At 39.4% G+C, this 19,157-nt stretch overlaps 1 protein-coding gene across 3 annotated transcripts in view; it reads right to left on the bottom strand.

Annotated features, from left to right (window-relative positions):
* Positions 1-2,112: 2,112 nt before the first annotated feature.
* gpsm2 (G protein signaling modulator 2) overlaps positions 2,113-19,157 on the bottom strand; it is a 68,710-nt gene continuing 51,665 nt past the window's right edge. For all 3 annotated transcript variants that reach the window (XM_087990803.1, XM_043699722.2, XM_043699723.2), the window contains 6 exons: positions 18,304-18,433; positions 16,749-16,819; positions 13,360-13,497; positions 6,352-6,508; positions 4,582-4,787; positions 2,113-3,381 (listed from right to left, as the gene is read on the bottom strand). In XM_087990803.1, coding sequence (XP_087846929.1) covers positions 3,205-3,381; positions 4,582-4,787; positions 6,352-6,508; positions 13,360-13,497; positions 16,749-16,819; positions 18,304-18,433 — 879 coding nt within the window. In that variant the 3' untranslated portion in view covers positions 2,113-3,204. The remainder of the gene's footprint in view (positions 3,382-4,581; positions 4,788-6,351; positions 6,509-13,359; positions 13,498-16,748; positions 16,820-18,303; positions 18,434-19,157) is intronic.

Below are 19,157 nucleotides of genomic sequence, written 5' to 3'. Positions count from 1 at the left end.
CTGTATTTCCTGTAAGTGAGCCATCCTTGGTAAATAAGGTGATTTTCAGGCTCAATATGCAAGTCCAGATTAGATGCAAAACTCGCACTTTTTTTTTTACAACAAAGTAGTAAGAGACAACTTGAATAAAACAGATCTCTGGCTTTCTCTCCAAATGCTGCCAAACTTCCTGAACAATCTGTTTTATTGACGAAGAGACAACTTAAACTGCATTGTTCACAATAGGCTGAAATTCCAAAGCCTGGACCTCATCAACATTTTAATCACTTTCTTAGCATATATGCTAACTTTAACAAGTGTGGACATGTACCCTCAGCTCTCTGTTCCAGCATTTTTTTTTAAAGTCCTAATCTACATTATCTTTGTGCGTGGGGAAATCATGTCTGACAAACTTGATTGGGTTTTTTGAGAAAGTAACAAAGAAGATTGATGAGGGCAAAGTAGTAGATGTGATCTATATGGACTTCAGTAAGGCGTTTGAAAAGGTTCCCCATGGGAAGCTGATTAGCAAGGTTAGATCTCACAGAATACAGGGAGAGCTAGCCATTTGGATACAGAACTGGCTCAAAGGTAGAAGACAGAGGGTGGTGGTGAAGGGTTTTTTTTTTCCAGACTGGAGGCTTGTGACCGGTGGAGTGCCACAAGGATCGGTGCTGGGTCCTCTACTTTTTGTCATTTACATAAATGATTTGGATGCAAGCATAAGAGGTACAGTTAGTAAGTTTGCAGATGACATCAAAATTGACAGTGTAGTTGACAGCGAAGAGGGTTACCTCAGATTACAACAGGATCTTGACCAGATGGGCCAATGGGCTGAGAAGTGGCAGATGGCATTTAATTCAGATAAATGCAAGGTGCTGCATTTTGGGAAAGCAAATCTTAACAGGACTTATACACTTAATGGTAAGGTCCTAGGAGTGTTGCTGAACCTTGGAAACCAGGTTCATAGCTCCTTGAAAGTGGAGTCGCAGGTAGATAGGATAGTGAAGAAGGCGTTTGGATGTGCTTTCCTTTATTGGTCAGAGTATTGAGTACAGGAGTTGGGAGGTCATGTTGTGGCTGTACAGGACATTGGTTAGGCCACTGTTTGAATATTGCATGCAATTCTGGTCTCCTTCCTATCGGAAAGATGTTGTGAAACTTGAAAAGGTTCAGAAAAGGATGTTGCCAGGGTTGGAGGATTTGAGCTGTATGGAGAGGCTGAATAGGCTGGGGCTGTTTTCCCTGGAGCATCGGAGGCTGAGGGGTGACCTTATAGAGGTTTACAAAATTATGAGGGGCATGGATAGGGTAAATAGGCAAAGTCTTTTCCCTGGGGTCGGGGAGTCCAGAACTAGAGGTCATAGGTTTAGGGTGAGAGGGGAAAGATATAAAGGAGACCTAAGGGGCAACTCTTTCACGCAGAGGGTGGTATGGGTATGGAATGAGCTTCCAGAGGAAGTGTTGGAGGCTGGTACAATTGCAACATTTAAGAGGCATTTGGATGGGTATATGAATAGGAAGGGTTTGGAGGGATGTGGGTCGGGTGCTGGCAGGTGGGTCTAGATTGGGTTGGGATATCTGGTCGGCATGGACGGGTTGGACCGAAGGGTCTGTTTCCATGCTGTACATCTTTATGACTCTTATCTGTACACTGTCAAAAATATTCTTCTAAAACATTTACAATGTTCTTTCACACTTGGATCACTGAAAATATAGCAATTGACCACTAGTAATTTTACTTTATATACAGTCTTAAAGAGACATGAAAATTCTGATTTGAAGGCAACATACTTTAATGTTATATATACAATAAAAATACATTTAGTGAAGTCATGATTCCACAACACACTACATCATTACAAAATAAAACACTCCACTAACATTCAGTATTTGAAGCGAAAGCCAATAATGATCAACACAAGACAAAAAAAATTGGTAGTCATTGCCTCCCTAAAAATATTAAAAGTAATGAAATTTTATATTTTGTCAATATTCAGTGTTTTGTAGTGACAAATACAACATATTGCTCCTTTTGCTTTGGAAACACATTTTCAAATTGCGCTGCTTGGGATCATTTTTCAAAAAAACCAAATCAAATATTGACTCAATATTTGTAAGCTTGTTCACTCGCTTTATTCTATCATTATTGCAAAAGATATAAGAAATGCATAGTGTTAGGAAACATTACCAGCTCAAATTGCTTTATTAAGAGACACTAGTAGGGGAAAAAAGTTCAATATGCCTCATTATAGCTTTTATCCTGAGATTTACATTTGAAAAAAAAATCTGGTAGATAGTCCAGAATTGTCATTCTCCTACAACTTTGAGGAATACCTTTGTTTAGAACTTTTACAACTATATTTTTTATTAAAAAAAAACATTTTTTACCTGACTGAAATCAACCTAGAATGAATGACTTCAAAAGGGATAGACTTGGAGATTTTAAACCCAATGTGAAAAGTCAAGACTGACACTAACCACAAAAAAATTATTACAAAGCCAGTACTCAGCATTTATAAAGAACTAAAACCATTTCTTATAGCAGCAGATTTGTTTTTTTACAAAATCTGGAAATTGTACAATTTGAAGAAACTTTTCTAAACTGCAAGAGAAAATAAAAAATCAGCACAGGATTAGTAGAAGAATACATCAAGGCTACAAATATATTTGTACTTCAGATAATTGTTATAAACACTGATTTCCTGTAGTAATTAAATGTTGAAGATCAGTTTGAAATGAAATCCTAAAACAGGTAGTGCTCATCTTTCAAAAAAATCTGGTTGCAACTTTATTATCCTAACTGAAATTGAAATACATCTAAAAAAAATGTAACCAACATTAATATTTTTGATCTAACACTTTTTTTAAAAAGAAGCAGGATGATCCTGTTATTACTCATCATTACATTGATATAAGAATGCTTTCAATTTTACAAAAAATGGAGATTACTTAAATATTTTTGACTAGTTTTTAAGGAATTCGAACCATTAGTCCAGTTTTAATGTCTTCTCAAGTCATTCAAATTCCTTTGAAAATTTAGAACTGAACAATGAAAGAAAACCTAAGAGCCACATCCACTTGTGGGCAACAGAACCTTTAGAATGTAAGAGAGCCATTATTCCAAAGTGCAGTGTGAATTGTATCAAATTCAAGACATTAAATTTCAACTTTCCCAGAATAATTATATTCTTAATTATGAGTAAGCAAGCATGTGTATGTTATTCAATGGGAGAACTCCCTCTTTTGTTCCTTTATATTTGAGGGAAGTGCCACACGCTGTTCATTCATCCGTTTGGCCTGAGATCGCAGGACAAGACTGAAGAAATCTTCATCAGGAACAGTAATAGATTTATGTAAAGTCTGAGGTGGTGCACATCTCTGGTCATTTAGTCTAGCACCCTAAAAGAAGAATGAAATTCAAATGAAGAAACTAAAGATTTAAGTCACTTACAATGAAGTATTTATTATAATAATAGTATTTTCAAAATTAAAATTTCAGAATATTATTTTGAAATTTAAAATCCATTGATTGCATTTTAGCACATTTCCATATTTGAATTTTTCTATTTCCCTTATAAATGATTCTGAAAGATAGGATTTATATGCATTTGGAGAGGCAAGACAGATTAGGGATTGTCAGCATTGTTGTGTGTGAGGGGAAATAGTGTCTCAAACCTGATTGAGGTTTTTGAGGGAGTAACCAAAAGATTCAGAGTAGAGGGGTAGACATTGTTTAAATGGACTTCAGTACAGCCTTTGATAAGGTTCTACATGGTAGAACCCAGTTAGATCACATGGGATTCAGGGTGACTTTCCAACAGTATACAAAATTGACATGGTGGTAGGAGACAGAGGGTGGTGGCCAAGGGATGTTTTTCAGGCTGGAGACCTGTGACCACAGGTATTCCATTGGCGTTGGTTCTGGGTCCACTTTTGTAATTTATACAAATGATTTGCATGAAATTGTAGGAGGCTTGGTTAGCAAGTTTGCGAATGACACCAAAATTGTTGGTATAGTGGACAGTGAAGAAGCTTATCTAATATTACAAAGGGATCTTAACCAGTTGAGTCAATGGGTTGAGGAATAGCAGATAGAATTTACTTTAGATAAATGCAAGGTATTGCATTTGTTAAAACATAATTGTTTGACATTTGCATTGCGGGTAGACATAGTGGTTAAGAAGGCATTTAGCACACTTGCATTCATTGCTAAGACCTTTGAGTATGGAAGTTGGGATGTCATGTTGAGGTTGTACAGGACGTTAATAAGGTCTCTTCTGGAGTACTGTGTGCAGTTTTGGTTACCCTGTTACAGGAAGGATATTATTAAATTGAAGGGGACTCAGAAAAGGTTTACCAGGATGTTGCCAGGAATGGAATACTTGAGTTATAAAAATAAGCTAGATGGGCTGGGATTTTTTTTCCAATGAAGTGTAGAAGGTTTCGAAGTGACCTAGACGTTTATAAAATCATGAGGGGCATAGATAAAATGAATAGCAAGAGTCTTTCCCTTGTAGAAAAGTGGGGGGGGGATGAAGCAAACTTCATTAACCACAATATTTGCTTAATAAAGATGCATGGTATTGAAATTTGGCTTACCTGACATTTTACCAGCATATCAAAGAAAGAATCGTCTGGCTCCTTACTATCTCCAGTGGTGATCAGGTGACCAAGTACAGAGTGATTATTATGCTGGTCTAGCCGTAAACCTGGAAGATTGCCAATGCTTGCACGTTGATCATCTAGCCGACGACTCTGGGAGCTTGCAAGCAGATCCAAAAATTCACCTGTCTGCGGTGAGGCACCTGAAGGGCAAGATTATTGGGGATATGTTCACTTTAACACAAGAATGTACAAACTACACCTTCAAAAAAAATGATTTTCTCTGTCCAGTTTAAATTTTTAAAAATTCATTCATTTATGACAGCATCACTGGCAAGGCAGCAACCACGCTTCAAATATTGGCACCACTTTGACTACATTCAAGATTTCTGTAAAGGTTTTAGCTCGGGTGCTGGTTGTCGTAGTTGTGGGTATGTACGCCGAGCTGGGGAGTTGATTTGCAGACATTTTGTCCGCTGTCTACATGACATCTTCAGTGCTATGAAGCCTCTTGTGAAGCACTGCTGTACTGTCTCTTCTAAAATTTACTTGCTTCCATTCCTGTTGCTTCCGGTTGTTTGTTGTAGTGACCTAGGTTCAGGTCAATGTGCTTGTTGATAGAATCTGTGAATGAGCGCCATGCTTCGAAGAATTCTCTGGTTGGCCTGTGTCCAGCTTGTCCTATGATCGTTGTGTTGTCCCAGTTGAATTTGTGGTCCCTGTCATCTAGGGACAGCTGGTCATGGCGTTTAGTGGCTAGTTGGTGTTTGTGGATGCAGATTGCTAGTTGTCTGATTTGCCCAATATAGTGTTTGTGCAGACTTTGCATGGAATCTTGTAAACTACGTTACTCTTGCACATGATGGTATAGGGTCTTTTGTTCTGATGAGTTGTCTGAGCGTGGCTGTCGGTTTATGGGCTGTTATGAATTCCAGTAGTTGGAGAGGTCTGGCTGCCAGTTCCAAGACCTTTTTTTATGTAAGGTAGCATGGCTAGTGAATTAGGTAATTGCATATCTTCGTCACATTGTTTGTCTATTAGGCCTCTGCAGATGAAGTTGTGGGGATTTCTGCAAGATCTTCGCCAAGAAAGGAAATCCCCGTAACTTCATCCGCAGAGGCCGAATAGACAAACAATGTGACGAGGATATGCCACAACCCAACTCGTTAGCCATGCTACCTTACATAAAAAGAGTCTCTGAACTGACAGCCAGACTTCTGATCACTGGGATTCATAGCTGCCCATAAATCGACAGCCATGCTCAAACAACAACTCACCAGAACAAAAGACCCAATACCTATCATGTGCAAAAGCAACATAATTTATGATGTTCTATGCAAAGACTGCACGAAACACTATATATAGGGCAAACAGGCAGACAACTAGCCATCCACATCCACGAACACCAACTAGCCACTAAACGCCATGACCACCTGTCCTTACTAGCCATACACTTAGATGATAGGGACCTGGGGCAACACAACGATCATAGGACAAGCTAAACAGAGGACAGCTGGAGAATTCCTAGAAGCATGGCACTCATCCATTGACTCCATCAATAAGCACATGGACTTGGACTCCATATACTGGCCACTACAACAAACAACTGCTTCCAGTCAAAAAAAGGAGCTAGATACCCCACATAGACAAAGAACTGGCTAAGAATGTGAGCAAAATTGAAGATATCCAAAAGAAATTTGAACTGAAAGGAATCAATATATCGGTATAATAAAGATATGTAATAAAGTCCCAGAAAGTCTCACTCACCAAATATTTTAGATGGGGTTGATGAGGTTGGTGCAGTGCTTGTCAACCCATTCTGACTCTTTATGAATGAACATCGTTGATCATCCATCCGATTGCTCTGAAATCGGCTCAATAAGTCAAAAAATCCTTCATCTCCCACCACACTGGGATTGATTCTCTATGGGGGGGGGGGGGGGGGGAAGATATAATAAATTTACAATGACTACAGTATTTAGCCACAAAACGCCACGACCAGCTATCCGTAGTAGCCACACACACAGACGACAAGCAACATGAATTCGACTGGGACAACACTAATTCGACTGGGACAACACTACCATTATAGGGCAAGCCAAACAAAGAGCAGCCAAGGAATTCATAGAAGCATAGCACTCATCCACAACCAAATATACGAACAAATCAACGGAACACCCATGGGTTCACCGATCTCTGGACTCATAGCAGAAGCAGTAATGCAAAGGTTAGAACAAACAGTCTTACCACAAATTCAACCCAAACTCTGGGTCAGATATGTTGAAGACACGTTTGTAATCATTAAAAACACAGAAATAGATAAAACACACCGGATCATTAACGCCACACTAACAGGAATCCGATTCACGAGAGAAGAAGAAAAGGATAACCAACTCCCATTCCTAGACGTGATGGTACAGAGAACACCGAATGGAGAATTCACCACAAAGGTATACAGGAAAGCCACACACACAGACCAAATCCTGAACGATGAAAGCAACCACCCCAACACACTCAAACGAAGTTGCATCAAGACACTTCAAAAGGGCCACAACACACTGCAGCACACCAGAACTGCAAAAAGAGGAAGAGGAATACCTGTACAAGGTATTCGCCAAAAACGGATACCCGCGCAATTTCATCAACAGATGCCTAAGAGAAAGACAACGGAACGAGGACATGCCGCAACCCAAAGGACTAGCCACACTACCATACATCAGGAGCATTTCAGAACTGACAACCAGACGACTGCGACCACTAGGACTTATAACAGCACACAAACCAACAACTCACCAGAACAAAGGACCCGATACCCAGCATGAGCAAAACTAATGTAGTGTACAAAATCCCATGCAAGGACTGCACAAAACACTATATAGGACAAACAGGAAGACAGCTAACGATCTGCATCCATGAACATCAACTAGCCACGAAACGCCACGACCAGCTATCCTTAGTAGCCACACACACAGACGACAAGCAACATGAATTTGACTGGGACAACACTACCATTATAGGGCAAGCCAAACAAAGAACAGCCAGTGAATTCCTAGAGGCATGGCACTCATCCACAAACTCCATCAACAAACACATCGACCTGGACCCAATATACCGGCCACTACAGCGGACAGCTGAAACTGACAATCGGAAGCGGCAGGGACAGGCCACTATAAATGCCGGAGGAAACACCACAGAAGCACTTCACAAGAGGCGCCCAAGCACGGAGGATGTCACCTAGACAGTGGACGAAACGTTTGCAACAAAAATTTCCAGCTCGACGAACAGAACCACAACAACAGGTTCTACATAAGTTATACAAAATTTGTGCATATAAACACCAGAAAAGAGGTGTTCATGGCAAGTGGTTGACAGGGCCTTTGATCAAAGGTTCCTCTAGCCCTCACTTTCCACACCACCAGCTTTCAAATTCAGTAGATCATCTGCCACTTCTGTTAATTCCAGCACAATGCCACCAATCCCTCCCCTCCCCAGTCAGCAATCCACAGATACTGTCCCACTATAGCATCCTGATTCACTACTTAAAAATGGCCCTAATACCTCATCCCCTTCCCACAAAGTGCTCTTTTCCTCTTACTCTCCAAAGCCCTGAACACTCCTTCCAGTGGTGAAACAATAATTGACTTGTATTTCTTCCAAATCACCATACTGTATTTGCTCCTCACCATATAGTCTCCTCTACATTGGAGACTTCATTTTGTGAAAGTTCTCCACCCAGTACATTAAACCCAACTCAGAATCTGGTTGTTTGCCATTTCAGTTCACCATTTTGGTCTCATGTTTCTGACCTCAGCCTGCTGCTTTGCTCTCTTGAAGCTCAAGGTAAGCTTCAGTAATGACACCATCTGATCAATTACTATATAGTCTTCTAAGCAATGAATTCTACAATTTTAGACTATAAATTTGTCCCTTTTTTTAAATTCCCCTTGGCATATGCTGATCATAGTTTTTCATGTTTTTGTTTTCAGACAAAAATGTTCATTTTTCTAGAATGTGAATGGAAGCATAATGTTTTTTGCTTTATTACAACCTTTTGTTCCAAGGTATCTGTGCTGAATAATCTCTTCCTCCTCTTTCTTATCCCAGACCTTGCCTTTTGTTCTTCATCTTCTCTCCTCATTCCCCACCCGCTTCTCCCAGCAGCATAAAACACTTGATATTTCTATTTTCCTTCCACTCAAAATGTTTACTTAGCAGTATCCACTTGATTGTTATTAGCTTTCAAGGATATCCATTTATTACTTTAATGACCCTTCAGGAGAACAAATCATTTCATTATCTAGGGAATATATCTAGTATCCAAGAAGTGAGACTTGCACCTTGGATTGTAGTCCAAGATTCTATAGGCAAATATTGGGACCACTGAAGGTAATCCTAAAATCTACTGGAGGAACTAGCACCTGGGATGTCCAGTTGTCCACACGTGTAGCTTATTGAAAGGATAGTGGAAATTTTCATGTATCTATTACAGGTTCAAGGAGGGAAACATCTGTCCTATGACTGAGGTTCTCAAAAGCCAGAGGATGTGGTGGAGGCTGGTACAATTGCAACATTTAAGAGGCATTTGGATGGGTATACGAATAGGAAGGGCTTGGAGGGATATGGGGCCAGGTGCTGGCAGATGGGACTATATTGGGTTGGGATATCTGGTCCGCATGGACAGGTTGGACCAACGGGTCTGTTTCCATGCTGTACATCTCTATGACTCTAAGTATACTCCATTGAAGTACATCTTGTTTTTTTCCCTCAAGAATTACTCCTGTATTCATTTTTCCCACCCGAGAAAAAGTCAGTCATGCAGCCAAGATTAGGACATGATCCAGAAATCAAAACATAATGATTGTGAAATTCGTGCTTTTTCATTTATTCATGGGATGATATACCACTGATTTAGGGCAGTTGCCTATCTCCACATGCCCTTGAGCACAGCATGGTGAGCTGCCTTCTTGAACCACTGCAGCCAATTATGTGTATGGAGATCCACAATGGTGTTCCAGTGTTTAACCAAACCAGTAATAATGGAAGAACAGTGATTTAGTCCAAAGTCAGAATTGTGGAATAGAGCAAAAATCCTCAATATTAAAACATATGGACCAATCACTGGATTTTGGGCAGAGTCCTAGACTTTTAAAAATTCTAAAAAATAATGAGTGTGAAGGAAATACACAACCAGCAGGCCTGGGAATGGAGATTGCTCTCTAGGACTACTGTTCAGCCTGGCATTCCAATTTCCATTTCTTCTCTTAAAAAAAACAATTGACCAAAACGAACAGACTTTAGCCCGAGACAGCTTTTACATCTACACAGCACAGATGATATGGTGCCTATAGATACTAGTTCAGTTTCTGATCAATTGTATTCCATTGATAATTGATATTAGGATCCAGTGATGGTAATGCCACTGATTATGAAAGGGTAATTGGTAGATTACCTCTTGGAGATCTCAATGCTCAGCACTAGTACAAATGCTACTTGCCAGTTCTGGATTTTGTCCAGATCATGCTGCATGTGGACACAGACTGCTTCAGTACCTGAGGAGTAGTGAATGGTACTGAACATTCTGTGATCATCAGCAAATATTTTTTGTGAGTTCATAATGAACAGATGTTAATTGATTTAAGTGGTTAAAGATGGTTGGGCCCAGAATACTCTTCTGAGGAACGCTGCAGACAATGGACCTCCAACAAACATAATTGTCTTCATTTTGTGCTAGATATGATTCCAACCAACCAAGAGTTTCCCAACCCACGTTGTCAAAGGCAGTCACTCTCACTTGGCTTCTGGAGTTCAACTCTTTTGGCCATGTTTGAACCTGTATGGAGGTCAGGAGGTGAGTCACTTTGTGGAATCCAAATTATGTCAGTGAGCAGTTATTCCTTTGCAAATGCCATTTGATAGCACTGTCGATGGCCTCTACCATCACTTTGACAATAAATCTACATTGTTTTGATAAGTTAGTAATTGGCTGGATTGGATGTATTCTGCTTTTTATGCAGAGGATATACCTGCACAATATTCCACATTGTCAGATATATTTGTGCTGTAACCATACAGAAATAGCTTAGTTAGGAGTGTAGTTGGTTCTGAGACACAATCTCAATGCCTGAAAGTTGTCAGGACCAATGGACTTTGCCTATCCAGTGCCTTCAGCCATTTCTTGGTATCACATGCAATGAATGAATCGGTCAAGAATGGCAGACCTCAAAAGGATGGTGAAATGGATCATCCACTTGGCACACCTAGTTGAAAGTGAATGTAAATACCTTAGCCTTATCATCTGCGGTCATGTGCTGAGTACTCCAATCATTGAGGGTTGGGATATTTGTGGAAACAACTCCAGTGAGTTGTTTAATCATCCACTGTGATGAAAGAAGTCTGATTTATATTAATGCATACTATTTTTAGAGTTTACTTTTAAAATAGTGGCATGTGGATTTGGTTAGTTTTCTGGCAAGGCTTTTAAAAAAAAACTAGGTCAAACAGTCCTCCCAGAGCACTGATCTAATCCAGGGTATGTCAGACAGCAAGAATCATCTAGAATGAAAAATTGCTTTTACTTGGTGATTTATGACAGGTGGGGTAAACATGGAAGGCAATTTGCTTGTTTTTGCTTTAGAAAAATCAAGGATTGATTTTAGCTTAGAAAACGTAAAAAAAATGAAAATTTTTAGGTTAGTTCAAAGAAGACCTGACTGGGATTGGAGGATATATAATTTATCTCTGGAAAAGGAGTATCAGACAGTTCAAGAAAAGCAGTTACCCCAATAGAAAATTTAGTTTGTTAAAGGACCATTTGATTTGAAATCTGCAAGTTATTAAAAGGTGAAAATCTGAATTCAGTTTTTGTGAGCATTGATAAAAGAAGATTTCATAGTTCACAGCAAAGGACTAGGGAGAATCAGTTAAGTCAAACTTAAATCTAGAGAAATTATTCCTGAATATCAAATCTTTGAATCTCCATAATGGATAGTCTAGTCTTAAGCTACAGTCTAAGGATAAGGGGGGAGGCCATTGAGGACCAAGATGAGGAGAAATATCTTCAGCTACAGAATGATGAGTCTGTTGAATTCTAGTCACTGAAATAACAAAGGCCAAAACATTGAATGTTTTGAAGAAGTGACTCTGGATTTTGGTAGTGATTCTGAAAGATAGGACTTCTATGCATTTTGAGAGGCAAGGAATGATAAGGGTAGTTAGTATGGTTGTGTGAAGAAAATAGTGTCTCACAAATTTGATTTGAGTTTTTTGAGGAAGTAACCAAGATGATGATAAGGGCATTGTTAACTTGGTCTTTACTAATTGGTCTACCATACAGAACCTTGTCAAAGGCTTTACTCAAGTCAGATCACATAGATAGAATTCCAGTTGAGCTTGCCAATTGGATACAAAATTAATGCCAGGAGAGAGAGATGATTTGGAAACAGAGTAACGGTAGAGGGTTGTTTTTTGGACTGGAGGCCTGTGACCAGTAGTGTTCCACAGGGATCTGTGCTGGGTTCACTCTTGTTTGTCATTTATATAAATGATTTAGATAAGAATATAGAAAACATGGTTAGTAAGTTTGCAGATGACCCCAAGATTTTGATCAGTTGGGTCAATGGGCTGAAGAGTGACACACTGAGTTTAATTTGCATCACATTTAGTGGGGTGATTAAGGTGGCATTTAACATGCTTGTCTTCAGCGCTCAGACCTTGGAGTATAGGAATTGGGACGTTACGTTGGAGGTTGTGCAGGAGGTGTTAGTGAGGCCTTTTCTGGAGTACTCTATCGCCCCTTCTGGAGTACTGTGTTGTCCCATTTATCGGAAAGATAATGTTTAAACTGGAGAGGGTTCAGAAAAATTTTACCAGGATGTTGCCAGGAATGGTGGGTTTGAGATATCAAAATAGACTGGAAGGCTGGGACTTTTTTCATTGGATTGTAGGAGATTGAGGGGTGACCTTTTAGAGGTTTATAAATACATGAGGGCCATAGATAAGGTGAATGGAAGATGTCTTTTCCCTAGGGTGGGGGATTTCAAAACTGGGGCCATATTTTTAAAAGGGAGAGGAGAAAGATTTAAAAAAAAAAGACGAGCAATTTTATTTCAAACAGTGGTTCATGTTTGGAATGAACATCCAGAGGAAGCGTTGGTTGCAATGTGTTACAATGTTTGAAAGGCATTTGAGTAAGTACATGAATTAGAAATGTTTGGAGGGATATGGGCTAAGCACAGGTAGGGGGACTAGTTTAGTTTGGGATTATGGTTGTATGGGCTGGTTTGAACAATGAGTTTGGTTCTCTGGTGTATGACTCTAATGATTTGAAGTTAGATATAGTTATTTGGGCTAAATGGACAAAAAGTGGAAGCAGGGTACTGAGTTGGATAATCAGTCATGATCATATTGAAGGATCATGGGCTACTACTCCAGTTCCTATTTTCTGTTTCTACAATGTCAAGAAAAGGGATAAGATTTTGCTTTGAGTTATTTCAAACCATTTTATATTTAGCTACTTTTTTTTTCCTCTATAATACTTCTGTTGTTTAAAAAAAGCTCTGCGGCCTCATGTAATGGAGTTTCAGTGACTGGCTATTATGTTAATTAAAATGAATTAAACAAATATGATTTATAGAGTCAAATTTAATTCTGTAACTATCATCAACAAGGATCATTACACATCATAACTGACAACTTACGGTTGTTTTAAAAAGTTGTGTTGTATAATTTTGCAAATTACAAGATGCAATGAAAATAAAGTATTGTAACAAAACTTACCTTTTGAGGAACTTTAGCAGATGAACTGTTACTTTTATGCTTTTTGACCCTGAATCGATTTAGAAATAGCAACTTTGTTGATGGCTTCCAAAGTGCAGGTTTCTGTTTCACAAGAATTTCACTGTTCCAGTTTTCAACCTGGACAAAAGAATTAAATTAAATTTTTTCAATTACAAAACCTGCATGTTAAATTCCTCAAACATGGCAACTGGATGGTTGATGGGCACTGAAATGTGGGAAGAGAAAAGTTGAGCAGTCCATCTTACCCACCATCCACTTAGTCTCTCCTGAAGAATTAGAAGATGGCAAAACAGTTTTCACTAGGAGGTGGTAATCTGCATTTTGTAGTTCAACTTCCAGTTTCAGATAGATCTTTCAAGTTTGATACTGTATTGACTGACATTGAGGCATAGACAGGGTAAACAGGGAAAGAAATCTTCTCTGCTTGGCGGAGGGATCAATGACCAAGAGGTTTAGGAGGAATGCGAAGAGAAACCTTCTTCACCCCGACTTATGTCAGAATCCAGAACTCTCAGCCTATAGGTGTGGTAGAGGCAGAAACCCTTAACTTTTATGAAGTATTTAGATGTATACTGTGATGCTAAGGCATATGAGGCGATGGGCCAAGAGCTGGAAAATGGCATTAGAATATAGTTGTGTTATTTTTGATTGATGCAGACTCGATGGGCCAAAGGGCATTATTCTGCACTCTAGACATTTACAACTTTAACTTTCAGGCTTAGGCAATTATCTCAGCAACTGGATATACCTTGAATGTTAAGGGAAGCTATAGTTATATATTGTCCATCACATTTTTTTCAGACCATGGCAAATTCCACTCAATGCTTCCAATATATTTTCCTTTTTCCTCAACTAAGAATTTCTCTTCACCATGGTCAATGTAGCCCTTGACCATGTTCTTTCCATTTTCAAACTTCTGCCTTCATCCCTCCAGCACTTACTCAAAACCATACCACATCTTTAGCAGGTCATACTCCACTAAGCACCTTTCATTTAATCATTCTTAATACCTAGATTAGATAGATTAGATAGATTTAGATAGATTAGATTACTTACAGTGTGGAAACAGGCCCTTCGGCCCAACAAGTCCACACCGCCCCGCCGAAGCGCAACCCACCCATACCCCTGCATTTACCCCTTACCTAACACTACGGGCAATTTAGCATGGCCAATTCACCTGACCTGCACATCTTTGCGATTGTGGGAGGAAACGGAGCACCCGAGGAAACCCACGCAGACACGGGGAGAATGTGCAAACTCCACACAGTCAGTCGCCTGAGGCGGGAATTGAACCCGGGTCTCTGGCGCTGTGAGGCAGCAGTGCTAACCACTGTGCCACCGTGCCGCCCACTACCTACTTGCCCTTCTCATGGCAGTTCCCTATACAAGCACAGGTGATAAAACATATGCCCTTTCACCTCCCCATTTCCCACTGGCACTTCGAGACAAAATAGTTCTTCTGTCATTTAGTGTACTGTTTCCCTGGCCAGGATAAAGTCTCCGTTATGATAATTAATATAGTAATTATTTCGCAAAAACACTTGAATCCAGTCTGGAATCATAACCCTGAGCATCCGATCGCTTATTATTTTAATTTTGTCCCACTTTGAAATCTAAAGGGTCCTCACCTTGTACAGCATTCATATTAAGCCAAACAGAAGCTTGATAAATTAGCATTCTTCAAGCTTTATAGAACATGTAACTAAAAATTCATCATGGCCTATCTTAGGTACAAAATCACAATTCACAAACTGCCTGCACCAGTTACAACTGAGACAGACAGCATTCAAACCGGTGCCAGTTATTTACCTGACTGTAGCCTTGACTAAAGTGTGGCTGATGCTGCTATCTACCTTAGCAGTCAGTCAAGGAGCTAAGCAGCCTGCATTGATCTCATTAGGTGCAGCAGATCAGGACATTGACAAGGATTCACAGTATTATTTAACAACTACATCTGTGCCTTCTGAAGCTATGTCAAAATGCCACTACACATGAATATAACATGCACAACACAAACTTTACTCATGTGTTACTTTAAATTATAATCAAGGTGTCAACTATATCATCAGAAGTGAAAAAGATCCATTAATGGTTTCATACAAGTACTTCAGCTGCCCAACAATTCATTTCTGTGAAAGGTACAAGAAATCAACCATTAGGTAATGGGGTTCTAACTCCAAGTGACAATTGTCCTGAAATGTTACAAAATAGATCCATGCTGACATTTTTCAACCAGCAAAGTCAGTCACATTTTGATTTACCAGGTTTAGAATTTTTCCAGTCAGAAAAGAATTACCTCATTTTGCCAAACCCACTGGATAAGAAAACTTAATAAGAAAAACAAAAGTTACAGGTCTATAAATTCAGTCATGCATAAAAATGTGAAATTAGTGCTAGCAACTTCCTCTACTAAGAATGATAAGCAGCCAGCCTGAACCTCATTACTTACTGGATGTGTGCCCTTTGTAGGGTTGAGAAATCAGGTGGCTGCAAACACAGCGTGTTAATCAATAACTAGCTTAAAAATGTGTTGCTGGAAAAGCGCAGCAGGTTAGGCAGCATCCAAGGAGCAGGAGAATCGACATTTCGGGCATAAGTCCTTCCGAAACGTCAATTCTCCTGCTCCTTTGTTGCTGCCTGACCTGCTGCGCTTTTCCAGCAACATATTTTTAAGCTCCGATCTCCAGCATCTGCAGTCCTCACTTTCCCCGTGTTAATCAGTAAGCACTGATCAAAATGGCACTTGCACATCACTGAAGACAGGTGAAACATTCTTAGGATCAGCAAAGTGGTGCTTGGATTCTCCCATCCAAAACATAATTCAGGTCTAGGTGGGAAGGTGGTAGAGGTCAGGTCCAGAACCATCTCGGCCAATCAAGTCTTCTTGTTGGCTCGACAGATTCTGTCCAGTAATGCTGTTTCATTGCACGGATTCCACTTGAGCTGCCCTAAAATCTAATTTAGACCGAATCCCATTTAGCCTGTTGGGGTCTACATTGACTCGTAGTCCAATAACACCTCAAAGTATGAACATCTTCACACTTGTGCTCAAATCTCTCCACAGCATTATTTCTCCCTATATGTGTAATCTCCTCCATTCCTACATCTTCTGAGATCTAAGTATTCCCCAATTCTGGCCACTTGTGCATCCCGATTACTTTGAATCTCCTACTGATTAGCTGCACCTAGCTTTCTGGGCCACAGTCTGTTAATTTCCCTCATTAAACTTCGAAGCATCCCAGACTTGTTTTAAGATGCTCTTTAAAAATCATGCATCTTGGTCCAAATTTATATCCAAATATCCTCCTTTGTGTCACAAGATGTTAAGTTGTTCAATTTTTTTTTTTACAAAAACTATATACCAGTACCTTATCTGGTGTTAGCTTCATTAGTTCCATTTTCTCCATACTCTGTCGACGTCCTAAGCTTGGTCGAGCACCTAGAATAATAGATCAATAAGAGGGTTTTTGCTGTTGCCTTTTGACCTTGGTTTTTAACTACCAACTGTAATAAATATGCAATATAAGCTCTTCTATCTACTTTCTCACTCCAGCAAAGAATCTTCCATCGAATTTTCTGTTCGCTGGGGAAAATCATGTCTCAAAATGCTATTACTTTTATTTTTAATATGTGTTGCTTTCCAACTGGAAACTGCGACTGAAGATGAGTTTGTATTATTTAATGAAAGTATAAAGACTGATTTTATGATCTCTTCCAATGTGTGTTGAGTCACCTATGAGCTAGGCAAAGCTCTTTCAATTTATGTTTTTTTAAAAAGTTGCACAAACTTCACTTAAAAATTCATTTTAATATTATATATAGAATCTCTACAGTGTAGAAGCAGGCCATTCAATGCATCAAGTCAACACAGACTCTCCAAAAAACATCCCACCCAGAACCACCCCTGCCTCATCCCTGTAACCCAGCATTTCCCATGGCTAATTCACCTATCCTGCACAGCCGTACCCATGGTGTCGAATTTAGCATGGTGAATCCATCTAATCTGAACATTTTTGGGTTGTGGGAGGAAACCAGAGCACCCAGAGAAAACCCACTCAGACACTGGTGCTATGACGCACCGTGCCTTCTATTAACTTTTTTTATTTTTAGAATTAGAATCTCTGCAGTGTGAAAACAAGCCATTCGGCACAACAAGTCTACACCGACCCTGCAAAGAGTAACACACCCAGATCCATTTCCTTACCCAGTACTTACCCCTTACTAATGCATATAGCCTACACATCCCTGAATACTACGAGCAATTTAGCGTGGCCAATTTACCCAACCTGCACATCTTTGTGATTGTGGGAGGAAACCGGAGCACCCAGAGGAAACCCATGCAGACACAGGAAGAATGTGCAAACTCCACACAAATAGTCACCTAAGACTGGAATCGAACCCGGTCCCTGGCGCTGTGAGGTAGCAGTGCTAACCACTGAGCTACCATGCCTTCTATGTAGCTAAACACAAATAATTTATGCAAAAGTTGATATGAGTAAAATGTTGAAAATAATTTCCAAATCACCATGTTAATATTTTGAGCAGTACTAGGCTCTTCCAAAAATACACACTTCATTATCCTGCAGGAGTCTAGATCTGGTCTTTGTTTATTGTTTCACCAATACGAAGCACTTTAGTAATTGTGATGGTGATTATTAAAATAGATAAGCCAGTGCTGATTAAATTAAAGACTCATATTTTAAACCTCAAGATACCCTTCATACCAGTACTAGTAACTATATTTAGTCCGAAAAAAAAGTGAACTATTAGCAAATCACTTTATGGTTAAGTAAAATACCAACATTAAAACATAATTTTGTGCAATTTGCAGTAACAGAGCCACTTCAAGGACTGCAGCAGAGAGCTGTTGTCAGCGCACAGTTTAGAGTTAGGACCTCAAAAATTATCTTTCATTGTACTTACCTTGTGAGTTGGATTCCAGTTCGTGGCCTATGGCCAAAATGGAGTTATTTGCACTATAACTTATGCCCAAAACCATCTGAAGATCTGAAAGATTCATCCGAGCTGCAAGTTCACCACTTCTATCCCCAACCTATAAAATATTGATATGTTGAAAAAGAATTGCACATTACTATTATAAACTGTGACCCAGCATGTAGTTCCACAATGTTAAGCAGTGACTTAAGTATTTCAAAAGCTGCCTCATATTACTAGACACAGGAAATCTTTGAAGTCTAAACATGTAGTACATAACTAATGGTGTTTTGAATAACAATAATGCACTAAGACAACAATATTTTATCCCGTCTTACAGAACTCAAACTTTTAGATTATAAAACGACTCTTCAATCAGAAGATGTCTGGTAAAGGAAACATTGACCAGTGAGCACAGAGCCTATTACAGATAGCCCCCACTACCTGAAAGTACAGCCTTCCCAGGAAACCTTTTGTAAGCCAAAAATGGCATAATGTGAAAGTGCATCATTTATATGGGAAAAAGTATTGCTGTTTTTCATAAAAGTGAAAATCTTCTTCGGATTCGCAAAAACAGGTACTAAGGTAGGTCTTTCATAAAAGCGAACTTGTGTAAAGCAAATGTTCGAAAAGCAGGCGATACCTGTATTAATTTCCCATATCCAAGATTGGTAGTTGAGGCTACAAACCAAAAAGATTGGAATACCTGTTTAACTGGCATTGTAGATGGGCAAGGAGCAGAAAGACTGATGAAGGTATTGAACAAGTTCAAGGAGGATTAGGATTCTTCCTACTATCCCCACCCCTTATGCAGGAGGAATAGGAACACACAATCATGTACA

The sequence above is a fragment of the Chiloscyllium plagiosum genome, unplaced genomic scaffold (assembly GCF_037043375.1).
Source record: "Chiloscyllium plagiosum isolate Xiang-an unplaced genomic scaffold, Cpla_swu_hap1 HiC_scaffold_9, whole genome shotgun sequence".
NCBI lineage: Eukaryota > Metazoa > Chordata > Chondrichthyes > Orectolobiformes > Hemiscylliidae > Chiloscyllium > Chiloscyllium plagiosum.
The sequence above is the reverse complement of the archived record's forward strand: the minus strand, read 5'-3'. Positions and strand labels throughout refer to the sequence as shown.